Source organism: Candida albicans, chromosome 1 (genome assembly GCF_000182965.3).
Source record: "Candida albicans SC5314 chromosome 1, complete sequence".
NCBI classification, from domain to species: domain Eukaryota; kingdom Fungi; phylum Ascomycota; class Pichiomycetes; order Serinales; family Debaryomycetaceae; genus Candida; species Candida albicans.
In genome coordinates this window covers 1,337,406-1,353,874 of record NC_032089.1, presented here as the reverse complement: position 1 = coordinate 1,353,874, position 16,469 = coordinate 1,337,406, and the positions used below count along the sequence as shown (strand labels likewise).

Below are 16,469 nucleotides of genomic sequence, written 5' to 3'. Positions count from 1 at the left end.
AATTGGCTTCTTACTTTCGTTCATTCACTCACTCACTCACTCACTCGCTTACATTACATTACATTACATTAGCACGTGCCGCCCAAAAACAGAAATCTTACACGCGCGTTGTTTCACACTAATCACGTGAAACAACAACAACAACAACAACAACATCAATGGTTTAATAAGAATTTGAAGAATATAAGTAAGAACCTTCATTATAGACAGCAATGAATTGAACAAATTTAACCTGTTTACAATATAAATGAAAAGGAGATTCCTCCTTTTATTTTTTTTTTAAAAAAAAAGTAAATCTTATCTTATAAAAATACATTAATAAAAGAACAAAAAAAAAAAATTAAACAACTAATAACTACCATATATAAAACTAATCTTAATCTCTTCTTATCATAAAACAAAACAAAACCTTTCTAATATATATGATAATGATGATAATGATGATAATGGTGGTATATATCTAAAAAAAATCAAATTATAGCTTTAATATATAATTTCAGTTTCATTTGAATATATTCCAATAATAAATCATCTTTATAATTATTAATCGGCAATGAAGAAGAAGAATTCTGATGTTTATTCTTTTTCTTTGTTATTGATTGATCAATTTTATCTTTTAAAATTATTGGATTTATTAAAACATGTTTATCATCATCCCCACCACCACCACCACCATAATTAGTATCACTGGTACTATTATTATTATTATTATTATTATTGTTATTATTGTTGTTGTTGTTGTTTTTGAAGAAGATTAATAATTTGATATTATCAATGATTAAATCATCATCATGACGATTTAATTTTTTCATTAATTTATAAATTATTAAATTAATTAATTCATCAAGATTTTTCAATTTATCTTTCCGTAATTTAATTGATATCATTGATTGTAATAATGAAGAGGAAGAAGAAGAGGAAGATGATGATGACGATGAACCAGAACTGTTATTGGTGGTGTTGTTTGAATCTTGGATAAAGATATTCAATTTTAATATTGAATCAGAATATACTGATTTTTGGGGTTGTTGTTTTTGTTTTTGTTTTTGTTTTTGTTGTTGTTGATTCATTGCTGCTGAACTTATAGTAGTTGAAGTTGACATTGTACTTTGATGATTCATTTTCCTTTTTTCATAACCTTGTGAATCCATGCGATGATGTCGACCATGACTATGGCTATGATTATGATATTTATAAATTTGTTTTCTTTGATTAGAAATACTTCCTTTATAACTGATCCCACTAACATTAACACTAACATCATCTTTATCTTCATCTTCATCAAATCCAGTTGTGATTATTGATGAAGTATTAATAGTATCTAAAGTATCATTATATCCTCCCATAACTTGTTGTTTACTCATTGGTGTCATTGATGAGGAAGGGGAAGAAAATGAAACATCATCAATATCATCTATTGTAATTGTAGAATTAGTCGTTGTTGTAGTTGTTGAAAAAGTACTCTTTTGTGGAGATGCAGGTAATACAAGAATTGAATTATCATTAGTATTATTAGTGTTTGTTTCATTATCAATGTCATTATCATTATTGGTAGTGGTGGTGGTGGTAGTGACCGCTGTTGTGTTTGTGTTTGGTTTATCTAAAGAATATCCAGAAAATGAAGTTATATCATGGGTATGATCAGTTGTAACTATATCATTAATTATCCCACTAATCAATGAAGTATCACCAATATTTTGGGCATCATGTATATCTTCTTCAACCTCTTCTTCTTCTTCTTCTATTTCTTGCTGTTGCTGTTGCTGTGGTGGTGATTGATTAACTTCTTCACTTCCTTCTCCTTCATCATTATATTTATATCCAATCAATTCTTCATCATCGGTTGATTTAGGATATTGTAAATATGGTATAGGTTGTGATAATTGAGAATGAGTTGAAGGAGTCAGAGAATTTCTCCAACTTGATTTAACTCGATTATGATATTCACTGGCCAATTTACGTGGTGAAATAAATGCACTAATAGAATGACTTTTATTTCTTCTTCTTCTGCTTTGTTTCTTTGGCGTAATTTCAACTACTTCATTTGGGGTGGGTTTCTTTCCATCATTAGTACTGTTTGACAATGATTTATTTAATTTTTGATTCTCTAAAGGTGGTAAATTTGATGCTATCATAGATGTAGAAGATTTAGATGGTTGTTGTTGTAAACTATAACAAGAAGAAGAATTTGAATTTGATGGTGATGTCAGATATGGTGGTGTGAGTGATAATGTTGGTGATGGATATTCATCTTGTGATTGTGATGAAGGTATTAAAATTGATTTACCATTTGGTAATGCTACTGTTTCCAAGTAGGGTATCAGTTGTGATTGTATTGTCGTTGCTGATTTTTCTTCATATTCTTGTAATGGTAATCGAGGCAGCAATAATTGTTGTGGCTGTGGTTGTGGTTGTGGTTGTGGTTCAGATATAATTACTTTTATATCATTAGGAATAACTGAATTCCGTTTATTTAAGTTTGATGAAGATAATCTCATTGATAACCGTTTTAATAATTTTGAAGGTGACAGTAGTAAATTTTCTTTAACACCAACAGTAGGATTTGTACTATTTCTTTTATTGTGTGATTTGGAAGGTGATTTTAATTGTGGGTTGGTCAGTAATGGAGGTGGTGGTTGATATTTAAATGAATTAGAAGATGATGAAGAAGCAGAAGTGGTAGTGGTAGTAGTTTTCATGGACTTTAAAGATAACTGGGGTTTTAATAATGAAGACGTATCTGAAGCAAATTGAGAATTTTTACTATTCATTGTTTTAGGACTTGAATGGGAGTATTGGTTGGAAACTGGCGGTGGCGGTGGAGGTGGAGGTGGCGGAGGAGTTCTTGGACATTCAAATGGCAGAATGAATTTGGATTTGTTATCTAATGAAGTAGGAGGAGTGAATAATAATTGAGACAGTTGATAAGAACGTTTATCCATTAAATCGTCTTCATCTTCGTTTTCCTCCTCCTCCTCCTCTTCTTTAATTTCATCTTCTTCATCAATAATAGAAATATCTAATGGAGGTGTAGTATAAACACTTATAGGGCGATGTACATCATCTGATATAGCAGACAGTTTCAACATCATTTAAAAAGAAAATTATACTTGTCTTTGCTTGAAATATCTGGAAACTAGTATAAAACAACTAAAAGTATGGAAAAGGAATATGAAATAAATATGAAATCAAATCAAATCAAATCAAATCAAAAAGATTGGGGGGTTGTAGTTCAATATATATAATGATACATGAAACTGAAAAAAAAAAAACACCAAGTACTTGTGAAGAACAATAATAAGACGTGATGGAGTATTAAAGTATTGTTCCTTTATGGAAAAAAAAAAAATTGAGTTTATTACAAAATCAATAATGAATAAAATAAACTTGTTGATTCAAGAAAATAATATTGTGGTTGTTGTTACTTTCTATCAATTTATGAAACAAATGATAGGATTAATATGGGGGAGGGGGGGGATGGAATGGAATGGAATGAAAGGGGATATAATATAAATTATTGTTTAAAGTAGTAGTAAGTAGTAGTAGTAGTAGTTGTAACTAGAATAGTATTATATATATAAATAATTAAGAAAGATAGAAGAAGTGAGTGAGTGGGTAGTTTAAGATTTGAAAGGAGTGAAATAATGGTTGGTTGATGGGTGGGAAGAGGTGGGATATTAATAATAATAATGAAGAATGAATGAATAAAAGAATGAAGAAGAAGAATTGAAAATTGTATTGGTTAGTGTAGTGTGTGCATGACACAAAAAAATTAAAAAATATTTTCAAAAGTTTTAAGTTACAAAAGTAAATGTTGATTGATTGATTGATTGATTGGGATTTTCAGTTTTTAGTTTAGTTCACATTTAAATTAAGATGCAAGATGGGTAATAGCAATGAATGGGGTTTATATTATCTATCTTATAAAAGTAAATACTAGCAATGTTTGTATAGCTCTAATTTTTAAGAATACCGTTGAGGGGGGGGGGGAGAGAAGAGTTTAAATTTAAATTTAAATTTGAAAAAAAAAAGTAGTGTGTTGAGTGACAAGAAAAATTAATTAAACAATAGCAACAACAAGCAACAACGCGCGTGATTATTTTTAAATCTTTCTATTTTTTCTTGGTGGGTGGGTGGGGTGGATTTATTATTTTAATATACGATCAATTTTATAAATAATTCAACTAAACCATTCAACTAACCATTCAACTACTTATTGTTCCACAATGTTCCACAATGTTAAGTTGAAACCAATCACAATTTTCTTGTGATTTGTTGTTATCTTTCTTTCTTTGTCTGTCTCTCTTYTCTCTCTCTCTCTATTGTTCTTATAGTAAGTACATGATGATGATGATATTATTATTATTATTATTACGAATGATTTTGCATTGTTCTTGAAACAATACAAGTCATCAACACCACCAACGAAAAAACAGTGCAGTGTTACAACAATAGATATTTCTCTTACTTATATTTTATTGTCACGTTACGGTTATGAAATTAATCGTACTTTCTCTCTCACTCTCACTCCTTTGATCATTTTACATGTTGTAAATGGGTTCCAGAACTTCAATTTTACTTCCTACACATTCGTCTGTGTGTTATACTGCTGGCTTAAATATTTCCAATAGTATTCACAATATTAACCTGAATTTGACTTTGATTGAAAACTTTTATTCCTTCCTTTTTTTATCCCCTTTCAATTGGTAGGAAAGGAACACTAAGCAATTTATCCTTTTTTTGTAAAACAACATACAAAACTTGTTTCCTCCTCCTCCTCCTCCTTCTTCTTCTTCTTCTTCGTTTTGTTTCAGATATATTATTATAATTATTACCCTTTCAGTATAATTAATAGCCAACATATATATGAAATAAGGCGTGGTGATTTACTATTTAATTTTTCATCAATAATCTGTTTCATAATTAAATTGAAACGGCATCAAAGCTTTGAATTTGGTCCTTCGTTTCAAGTATTCTTTTCTTAACTATCTATATAACCAGTTTCTATTTATGTTTATAGTATTGAAACTCCTCCCTCTCCTCTCCTCTCCTCCCCCTTTCCCCTTTCCCCTTTCACATTGTTCCAATTTATTACTCGGCATTTAACTCCTACTCCTTTCATCATCATTTCCTCCATTATTATTATTGTCGATCAATGAAATTGAGTTGAAAATCGCAAACAAAAAAAAWTTTTTTTTTTTTTTTCTTCTTGGTTGGCAATTTCTTTTGCATCAAGTTGGAATGTCGATAGTAAAGTAATTAACTAATTAACTCTCCTTAAATTTGAAACTTTACTTTAATTTACCAATTAAGTTAAATTGATATTGAAATTTGGAAATTTAGAATTGTAATTGTAATTTGTGTTGCCCCTCCTTTGCATACTTTTTGAAATACAAAATTTGTAAAATGATGATAATGATAAAAAATAACGCAATTGGTAGCGCTAGCGATACAGTGCAGTGATTTTGTTTTGTTGAATAAACTGAAGATGGAGATATCATCGTAGTAGTCCAATAGTCCAAATGAACAAACCTTTATCAAGAAGTTTCAAATCAAACGTTTTACAAATACAATTGAGCTTAGTGTTTTGTATTTTCATAGGATTGTCATAGTGGAAAGGGGGATATAATATATTTATAAATAAACATCAACTTAAYATCAACTATACATAACAATTTTAATTTTAAGAAATAGTTTCTCTTTTAGCTCTTGATCTAATTAAATTCAATTTAATTATTGATAATTGATTAATATAATTTGTTAAAATTTTGTCATCATCAAGTAAAATCAACTTATTTTCATCCTCATCCTCATCCTCATCCTCATCCTCATCATTATCATTTGTGAAGATGTTCTTATCAGTCTTTATTAATAATAAATTGAAATGATTTAATAATTCATAATCATTATACATTTTAAAACTGATAATTTTTTTTAAATAATCAATTGATAATATATCATGTTTAAATAATTGAAATTTAATTAAATCAGTATCAATATCAGTGGATTCAACACCACATGTACCTATTTTATTCAAATAAACTTCAACTTCAATCTTATCCAAAGTAGTGGTTTTATCAATTATTTGTTGTTGATGATGTTGATGATCATCATCATCAATGGCAAATTCAAATTCATCTAATTCATTAATGATATTATTCATAGATATTTCGAAAAATGACGCATTTGAAGAAGATGAACAATAACGACAACAAGAAGAAGAAGAACAACAACAACAACAACAAGAAGAAGAAGAAGAAGCGGATAATGACCTTGTTGTAGGATGAGATGGAGACGACGGTGATGATAAAAGTGATAAATCATTACAACAATAAGTTTTTGCAGTATGTTCAGTAATTGCATTCATGGGTGAATTTATTGTCATGGATTTAACTGTTGCCGTTGGTATAATTGTCATTGGATATTTTGTTGAACAACCCGAAGATGAAAAAGAAGATGAAGAAGATGATGATGGTAAACTTGGTGGTAAAGGTAATGGTTTATCAATATTACTACTAGCAGGAAACTTTTCAAACACTTCTATTCCTTTTCCTTTTTCTCCTCCTCTTTCTCCTCTTCCTGATTCATCATGAGAATTAATTGTTAATGGTGTAGTTGAAGGTGAATTCATTTTTGAACTATGATTAGTAGCAGTAGTACAACTACTACAATATCGATTATGTTGATTATGATTATGATTATGATTATAATGTTCTTGAGGTTGAGGAATTTTATCAAATATACTTTCTTCAGGTTCACTTTGAATTGAATTTATTCTTTGATGATTATCTAATCTTTGAGAATCTAATTGTAAAAGTGAATTAATTCTTTCATGATTATTGATATTTGTCATTGGTAATAATGAACGAAAAGAAAAAGATGATGATGATGATAATAGGTTTGAAAAATTATCCAACAATTTATCATCATCATTGTTGTTGTTGTTGTTGTCTTCTTTGTTTTGGATTTCAAGAATTGAATCATCAGAAATATAGTTACTACTTGAACTAGCTTGCTCTGAAGATGATTGTGATAAACCAACACTAGCAATATCATCATCATCATCATCATCAATATTATTAATATTATTATTATTACTATTATTGTTGTAGGTATTAATTATTGATGTATAACTAAATAATGATTTGTCACTTTCTGAATGAACAATAGTAGATAAATTGTCAAAATTTTTAGTGTTATTTGCCTTGGCGGTGGTGGTTGTAGTACTAGTACTATTAATAGTGGTATTATCTCTTATTTTCTTGCTGAGTTGGTCAATATATGTTGAATTATTAATATATTGATCAGGTAATCTAAAAATCCGATTACTACTAGTGGTAGAACTAGCAATCACTGGTTTATTGGTAGTACTAGTAGTTGTTGGTGTTTTTGTAGTACTAATATTGATTGATGTTGGTCTTATATTATTACTCATTTGTTTTGTTGTTATGGTTGATAATTTAGGTAATGGAGCAGTTTTTGAAAACGTAACAGAATTATCATGAATATTTTTATTTATCATAATTGAATTTGGATAAAATGATTTAATTATTGTTTCATTAGTTATGATTGTTGTTGGAGTTGTTCCTTTATTATTATTATTATTATTAACAATTATATTATTACAATTATAAATAAAATCATGAAATTTAGGACATTCATTCAATATATTGGGCCAATGATTTATTAATTGATTTAAATAATCATTTAATCTAATTAATAATTTATAAGAATTTTCAATTAAATTTTTATCAAATTTAACATTTGGTGAATGATATAAAGAATTTCTTAAAATTGGTGGTGGTAATTTAATTGATAAATCATTTGTATTTTTATTGTTAATATTATTAGCATTATTATTRTTAWTATTATTATTATTGTTAATATTATATTGGGATATTATTCCATCATGTAATTGATAAAAATCTTTATAAAATTTACCTAAATAAATAATTTGATGATTTAAATTATCATAATATTTGATTTTATACCAAAATGATTTATTTGATTTATTATAAAAAATTTGATCAATTTCAAATCTTAAACTTTTTGATGTATTGTTATTCTCAATCATTATAAAGGGTGATGATGATGATGGTGGTGGTGGTGGTGGTGATAGTGGTTCATTTAATGTTTCTTCAATTCCCAATTGTTTAGTAGATGGTGGTGGTGGCAGCAGCAGAAGCAGCAGAAGCAGCAGCACCAGCAGTAGTGGTTTTTGCTTGCTATATTCATATAACCAAGTCAATTTAATTGGTTCTAATGGGTCATTTAAAGCAATATCAACGTAAGAAGCAGGAATTAATCCTAATTTGGATTTATCATATAAATCATGAACTAATAACCATCCATTACCTAATTTTTGTAATAATTTTAAAAATTGTTTCGCCTTAATATTTAATTGATCTTTATCATCACTAATAAAATCATATTTGGTTATTAAAATAATACTTTTATTAGTTAAATCAATTAAACCCCCTTCTTTTTCTTCTTCTTCTTCTTCCTCCTTGTTATTGTTATTTTCTTCTAGTTGTGGAAATTTGGAATGCTTCTCTTGATTGAATAACATTGGCATGGATAATGTTTTGGCTAATGATGTTGGTGTTGATGTTGATGATGATGATGATGAGGAATTTGGTAATAATGATTTTGTTATTGATGGTAAAGATATAGATTGTATATCAGCTATTATTGATGATGTTCCACTACTTGCATGTTTTGAATGTTTTGGTGTTTTTGGTGTTTTGGGAATATTTGGAGTTTGTGGTGTAATAGGTGACATCAATGATGATGATGATGAGAAAGAGGAAGGTGTTGTTGTTGTTGTTGTTGTTGTTGTTGTTGTAATCACTTTAACATTCTTACCTGGTTGTTGTTCACTCAATGGACCAATTATTGTTAAATTTTTGAGATTTTTTATCTTTCTTTTGGATTTAAACAATTTCAATGATGGTGAAGATGGTGATGTTACCAGTGCTATTGTTGTTGATGGTGGTGCCTTTGGCTTTGTTGATGTTGATGTTGATAATGACATGATTTGGTAATGCTTGTTTATTTCTTGAAATTATATTTGGATCAACACAATTTGATAAATTTGAGGGTTTGATTCTTTTGATTCTTTTGATTCTTTTGATTCTTTTATTTGAAAAAAAGGAAAATGTAACTTCAAAGAAAAAGAAAAATGAATATAATAAATATAAATATAAAATGAAACCCAGTTTTAGTGAATTGATTATTGATATTGAATTTCCTGATCCTGATCAGATGAAAACTTATAATATATATGAAAAGCAAAAAACAAAAGAACAAACTAACAACAAATAAAATAAAATAAAGCAATGTTTTCTATAAATTTAAAGGAGGTAAATTGTTGTTTTGAATCAAAATTTCAATTGCAGTTTATTGTGGTTTATTGTTGTTGATTGTTGATTGATAGATGTTATTGTTATGAGCAAATAAATTGATGCAAATTCATGCACAACGAAAAATCACCAAGAATTGAAAAAAATTTCACCCAATTTGTATAAAAGAAATATCCGATTCAAGTAAACTTAACTTACGTTTTGTCAATACAACGCAAGTTTATGTCAAAGAAGGGAATAAAAAAAAAGGAAGAAGATGATTCAATAATAATAATAAATAATTATTATACTTGTGATCGTTGTTGTTGTTGTTGTTAAATATAGTTACAATATTTTCTCTCTATTCTGTAACTGAAAGATAAACACTGTTGTAGAGAATTTGTAATTATAATAATAATAATAACACTGGTAGTAGTTGTAACCAATTAATGTGACTAGTTCAGTGAATTGTTCTTTATGAATCTCGTTAATCTTGATAAGAAAAATAACAAGATGGTTGGAAGTTGATGTTTGATGATTTGTAAGTGAATATATATATATAGTGAATAATGAAAATTTCAAGTAATAAGAATGAAAAAAAATGGGGGCAAAGTAATTGAAATATATATGAGATAAAAACAAAGAAAAGTAGGAAATTTATATAATAGAAAATAGAAAGGGATTTTATAAGAGATAAAGAATAAAGAATAAGAAAGAGAAATGATAATGAATACTTTGTAAAACAAAAAAAGCCAAACAATCTATGTCGTAGTAGTACTTTAATTGATAATAATAATAATAAACTTAATAAAGAAATAATAATACGACAATGCAATAATTCCTAGCACAAACATATGACAATTACCAAAACAACAAATACAACAACAAGATACAACAAACAACAAACAACAAACAACAAGACTATTAGAGTTTTTAATTTTGGTTTTAGTATACTGCTTCTACTAAAAAAAACGCCAAATAGTATTGAAAAATTTAAAATTAAACTATTGTTTTTGAAACAAAAAAAAAAAAACAGAGACTACTATTATGTCATGGAATAAAACTAAATAAACTTGGTCCTAATCCTTGAGGGCATCTATCTCCTTTTCTTTATCTCTCTATATAGTTGATTTTTTAGACCACAACATGAGTTCTCCTTTTCTTTTAAAAATTTGGTTTTGTTGTTGTTTACTTGTACATATTTTAACCCATTATACATGATGTCGCATCCTGCATATTATTCTGACATGTTAAAATTTTGGTTTTCTTTCATTCATTCTTTCTTTCTTTCATATTCCTAAAATAGTGGTGGACTTTTCATTGAATGTGTGGTTCGACATTGTTTATTCATTATTCTTCTATATGTATATATAAACGGATTTAATATTTTTGTCATTTACGAATTTTTGTTTGGATTATGTCGTAGATATTGATCTAATATATCGTAGCAGTATTTACAAATTAATTTATCCTTTATTTAAGAAATAGGAATAAAAGCTAAGATTGATATGCCATTTGGGAAATTCATTTCAGTCATTTCAGGTGTTGACATTTGATTCTCATTTGGTTTGTGTGACTATAACTTTTGTATTTTATGGGGGTTTGACAAGAGTACTAGTCTTCATGTGTTCAAGTTACATTCCACAACATATGGAGGTATAAAGATTGGACAAATAACATCATATATCGAACAGCCAATAACAATCACTTTTTTTTTTTTTGGTTCTTATCAATTAATGTCGAAAATATGAATAAATAGAAGGAAATGAAAATTCTTCACAATTGGTAGATTCAACAACAACAACAATAGAGACAACAACACAACTAAAATTTTGTTTTTCTTGGAACCTTAGTTTGAGACTTCAAATTTTCGCAACTAAATAAAAATTAGTTACTAAACAAGAACAATACATTAAACTAAATGAGATTTAAGTCAACTTACATCATATTAACATAGATAGAAACGTTGTTTTATATCTATATTATATCTATATTATATTATATTATGTGCGTAGTACGATAATTTAACAATAATAATGAAATCCCAAATTAATATTGTGTGAAAATTGCTTGAACAAATAATTTAGGAAAAAAAAGCTGAAGAATCACGCAATAATAAAAAATAGAAAAATTCTCTTGTTGTTGTTGTTGTTAATAGTAATCATACTTCTATTGTGTTTTAGATCAAGACCACATTTGCCATCCCCCGAAAAAGAACTAATAAACCTTGTACATACCTATTGTTTAAAAGAATCGATTTTTTTTTTAAAAATAAAAAAAAAAGAAATGATTGGCGATAAGTCCAATTAACCGTTGTATTAAAATTTCAGCCAAGAAAATGAATATGTGAGAATGTACTACTACTACTACTACTACTACTTATGGATATCTGTGTGTGTAATTATCGTAAACGCACATAATACTTTATGTATGGGTGTACCCGTTAATTGCTGCAGAATGTAATTGTATGTTAAGCTATATTAAATACTATTTCACTCTTTTTTTTTTTGTTACTACTACTATCAATATACATTAAACAGTATGTTGCCATGTTGTCGATAACATAATTGATAGAAGGTATAATATATGAATATTGATTTGTTATTGGTTGAGGTAAAGAAAAAAAAGAAAAAGGAAATCCGATATCTAATTAGTCAATTTTTAAAAACACAAATACTACTTCTGCTGCTGCTGCTGGTGCTGCTTGGTTATTGCACAAATATTAAATTTTGAGTTGATAACACACAAATCAAACTATTGATGATGATGATGCCGTTCAATGACATCTGGCAAATATTAAAGTATCATTTTTATTTTTGATTGTTAAGAATAGTCACTACCACCAGCTATTAACTAACTAACTATACTATACTACTAATTAGATCCAATTGTTTACAGTAGTTCATTTTAGTTAATACAGGGGAGTATATATTATTTATAGTAGTAGTATTTTGTGGTATTTAATTATTTGGGTTTGTTGTTGTTGTTGTTTTTGAAATATAGGTACTTATTTAGTTAGTTAGTTAGTTAGTTAGTTAGTTACCAATTTATTAAACTCCGATCTTATTTATTTATTTGTGTAATATAGCTAAGAAGTGTTTCTTTTGTTGATTGGTTGGTTTTCAATATTTTTTTTGCCCAAGTGATTGTATCTTTGGGTGTTTAAATCTTATAGTATTGTAAAAAAAAACTAATGTTAGTTAGTTTCTTCGTTTTAGTTAGTACTTCAACAACTATTATCCATTGATGGATTAGATATATCCATAAATGGCTACAATTGGGTATAAAAAAAACTGGTTTATATATATCCAAATTTAAACCACTTAGTTTATTAGTTAAGTACTGTAAGATTAGTTCCCTTTTTAAATAATTTCTAATTTCTAGACATTTTTAAGATGTATTTTATTAGGTATGACGTTTATTTGTGCTTAATTTGGTATCGGGGATGTTATTTGTTTATTTATAATTTGAATTGATTTGGTTATGGATTAAATAACTTTGCTGAATTGGTTGGTACTAATAGTACTAAGTAGTGTTTGTTAGATCAAAACAATGGGATTCAAGGCTTAAGTATAAAATAAGATCAAACTGACTAGTCATATTCTACACTAAAGAATGATGGGTTTTGGTAAGCTCTGTGGCAATATTTATTTTTATTATTTGTTTATACTTCACGAAATTGCATCCAAGAAGTTAGGGGGCAAAATCATCTCACCAAATAGAGTTTTACTATTGGCATAAACCGTCCATTTCTCTTATTTAAAGCACATCTTTGCTGTCTTCTATAATAATTTTTACTTCTTTCCACATTAAATCAGTCTTTTTTGAGAATATTTGTTGATGGTTCAACATTGAGTAAACCTAACAACAACAACTCTACCGTACTATATTTTTTTTTGTTTCAAAAAAAGCTATCAAATCTAAGTAAAAATTAAAAAAACTAACAAAAACTACTTTAGTTGGGTGTAAAGAGATAAAGAATATAATTACTAAACAATCAAATATGTAATTGGTGTTTTTCACTTTGGTAGGATTGTGTTTATAGTTACTATCTATAATACCCTTTACTATTATATGTGGTTCTTCTACATTTAAAACCACACATTCTCTTTTTTTTTTTGATTTAAGTATATTACAAAATATTAAATTTATTAATATTGTCATACTATTACTATTACTATTGTTGTTGCTGCTGTTGTTATTGATATAAATACACATTGATACATACATAAATACAGATATATATACTCTCTTATAAGTAATTGAAAAAAAAAAAAACTCCTAAAAAAGAAAACACACCCTAATAGATAAAACGATAAGATTTTAAACGATAAAATCAAAAAAAAAACAAACATGATACACAGGAAGAAAGGAAAGGAAAGGAAAGGAAATGAAAACAATAAAATCTGAAATACTAATACATTATTTCTAAATTGAATATATCAAAATAAGGAAATAAAAAAGGAACAGCAACGACGACGACGACGACAATTACAAATGAAAATAAATAAAAGAACCAGCATCATCATATCATTTAATTTCTTCAATTTTAAGATACATTTTATCATTAAATCTTAAAAATTCATGAAAATTGAATTTTATCGTATCAATATTTTCAAAATTATTTAAATTTGGTAATTTTATAAACACTTGATTATATTTATTCTTCATCAGACCAAAATTTAAATTTGGACTTTCTGATAGTGGTTGTTGTGGTTGTGGTTGTGGTTGAGAAACAGGTGGGAAATTTATATTGATTCTTGATTTAAGAGCAATTTTCAAATCATTAATCAGTTTTAATTCTCCTTTATTTAATTTAATAACAATTATATCATTTTTTGGATCAATTATTTTACATTTAATAAATTGATTAGAAAATGTTCGTTGATGTTTTGAACCAGTATTGTTGTTGTTGTTGTTGCTGTTGCTAGTGGAGTTGGAGTTGTTGGTATTATTTGTTTGAGAATAGGCAGGGAAATTAGCATTGAAATGACCTCCCATTGGTGACATTTTTGGAGATGAAGTTGAAAAATCTGTTGTTGTGACCGATATGGTGGTGGTGGTAATTGTATTACTTACTGGTTGAAACTTACTTGTTGCAGGTGTTGTTGGTGTTGGTGGTTTAATCCTAGGAGTGAATCCAGGTTTAGGACTATAATCCATTTTAGGTGAATTCAAATTATTGTTAACTAATTTAGGTGATTGTGGATTAAATAATGGTGACAGTGTTGAAGGTGGTAATGATGGACCTATTAATGGAGACCCTGGACTCGATTGGAAAGTAGATTTAGGGGTGGCATTTATACTTGGCATTGATTTTTGTTGTTGTAATATTGGTGACGATAGTATATCATTAGTATCAACTGGTGTTTCCCCAACTTTTTTAGTTATTGATGGTGATGGTGTTGGTGATGAAGATGAAGCTGTTGTTGATGCTGAAGTTAAAGACGTTGGTGAAGTTGAAGATAAATTTTCTGATCCATTACTACCAGTACTATTCTTATTGTTGTTGTTGTTGCTGCTGCTGCTGCTGCTATGATTATTTGATTTTATAACTATAGTGGTATTATTTCTAGTCACTGGTGCGGCAGCTTTCGTTGAAGAAGATCGATCAGATTGATAAAGATGTGATTTACTACCACCAGCAGGAGAAGTCCCTGACCCGGATCTAGAAACAGAAACAGAAGCAGATCTAGATCCAACTGGGATGTGCCTTATTGTTCCAGTTTTAGACATAACCATTTTATGTTTGATACTATTTGTATGGCCAGCCATTGCATGAGCAGCTTGTTGATAATTATTATAAATATTTTTCGATTGTGATCTTTGGGGTAATTTTGAATCTTTCAATTGTTGTACTTGTTTTTGCTTTTCAAGTTCTTCCAATTCTTCCAATTTTTCATAATAATTCTTCACAATATTAATTGAACCAGGTAATATTTTTTCATTAATTTCATCATTAGTCATTTCATCAATTTGTTCGTCTTTTTCGTCTTCATTATCAAATGAATTAATAATAAATCCAGGTAAATCTCTAACTTCTAACCAATCTCTTAATTGATCTGAAGTTTGATAATATTTGTTTAATATCAATTTATTAATATAAATATTCAATTCATTACATCTTTTCAACAACATTGAAATTTCTTTATTTTCATCATCATTATTTTGAGTAGGAATTGGTTCAGGTAATTTAGGTAATTTGATAGTATCGCCACGACTACCACCACCACCACCACCACCACTATTAGAAACAGAATTTCTTGCTTCAATTTTAGACAATATTTCATATAAATCCAATAATTTAATATGTAAATTATAAAAATCTTGATAATAACGACAAATATAAGATTTTGATTTATCACTATATTCAATATCTAATCGATACCATATTCTTCCATTAAATAATAAGAAATTTGATATTGATGCTTGAATCGGATAAGGACGATTATTTATTGTGACAAATTTCGATTCCACTTTATTAAATTGTAAATCCAAATAATTTAATTCATCAATAATATTATCAATATGAGCTTGACTAGTTGGTTGTTGTTCCGAGTCATCATCATCTTTTTGTAACCAAGTTAAAGTTATGGGGTTAGTTTGATCATTAACAGCAATATCAACATATGATGCCGGAATTAATCCTGGGGGTTGTACTCGATCAATATATTTGACTAATACCCAACCATTACCTAATCGATCAATTAATTTAACTAAATCTCCTTTATTGACTGATATTTCATTTTCTCCTTCAGCAACGAAATCATATTTAGTGACTAAAATAACATTACCACGTAGATTTGACAGAATTGTAGATGATTGTTGAGGGTTTGATATAGTTAAAGATCTAATAGGAGCAGAAAATGTCGGGGAAGATATAATTAAAGGACTCGTTGTAATTGAATGTTGTCTTAATTTTGACATTATAGGAAGTGGGAAGGGAAAGGGGAGGGGGGGGGGGGGGGGGGAGGGTTGTCTTTGTTAAGTGTGAGCAAAATAAATATACTTGAAAAATGAACAAATGAATAAATGAATGAATATATGTGATCTTTTTTAAAAACAATAAAAAAAAGAAAACAAGTAGTGGGTAAGTAGTAAGTAGTAAGTAGTAAGTAGTAAGTAGGC

At 28.0% G+C, this 16,469-nt stretch overlaps 3 protein-coding genes across 3 annotated transcripts; all 3 read right to left on the bottom strand. All coding sequences in view use genetic code 12, as the record gives it.

Annotated features, from left to right (window-relative positions):
* Positions 1 to 470: 470 nt before the first annotated feature.
* Positions 471 to 3,092, bottom strand: CAALFM_C106350WA (uncharacterized protein; the record flags this gene model as incomplete). Its single annotated transcript, XM_713770.1, has 1 exon — positions 471 to 3,092. The coding sequence occupies one exon, from the start codon at positions 3,090 to 3,092 to the stop codon at positions 471 to 473; it is 2,622 nt and encodes an 873-aa protein (XP_718863.1).
* Positions 3,093 to 5,683: 2,591 nt separating this feature from the next.
* On the bottom strand, positions 5,684 to 9,034 carry CAALFM_C106340WA (uncharacterized protein; the record flags this gene model as incomplete). The annotated part of the gene is made up of 1 exon (XM_713771.2): positions 5,684 to 9,034. One exon carries the CDS (start codon positions 9,032 to 9,034, stop codon positions 5,684 to 5,686), a length of 3,351 nt encoding a protein of 1,116 aa, XP_718864.2.
* Positions 9,035 to 13,871: 4,837 nt separating this feature from the next.
* Positions 13,872 to 16,268, bottom strand: CAALFM_C106320WA (uncharacterized protein; the record flags this gene model as incomplete). Its single annotated transcript, XM_705187.2, has 1 exon — positions 13,872 to 16,268. One exon carries the CDS (start codon positions 16,266 to 16,268, stop codon positions 13,872 to 13,874), a length of 2,397 nt encoding a protein of 798 aa, XP_710279.2.
* Positions 16,269 to 16,469: the final 201 nt, after the last annotated feature.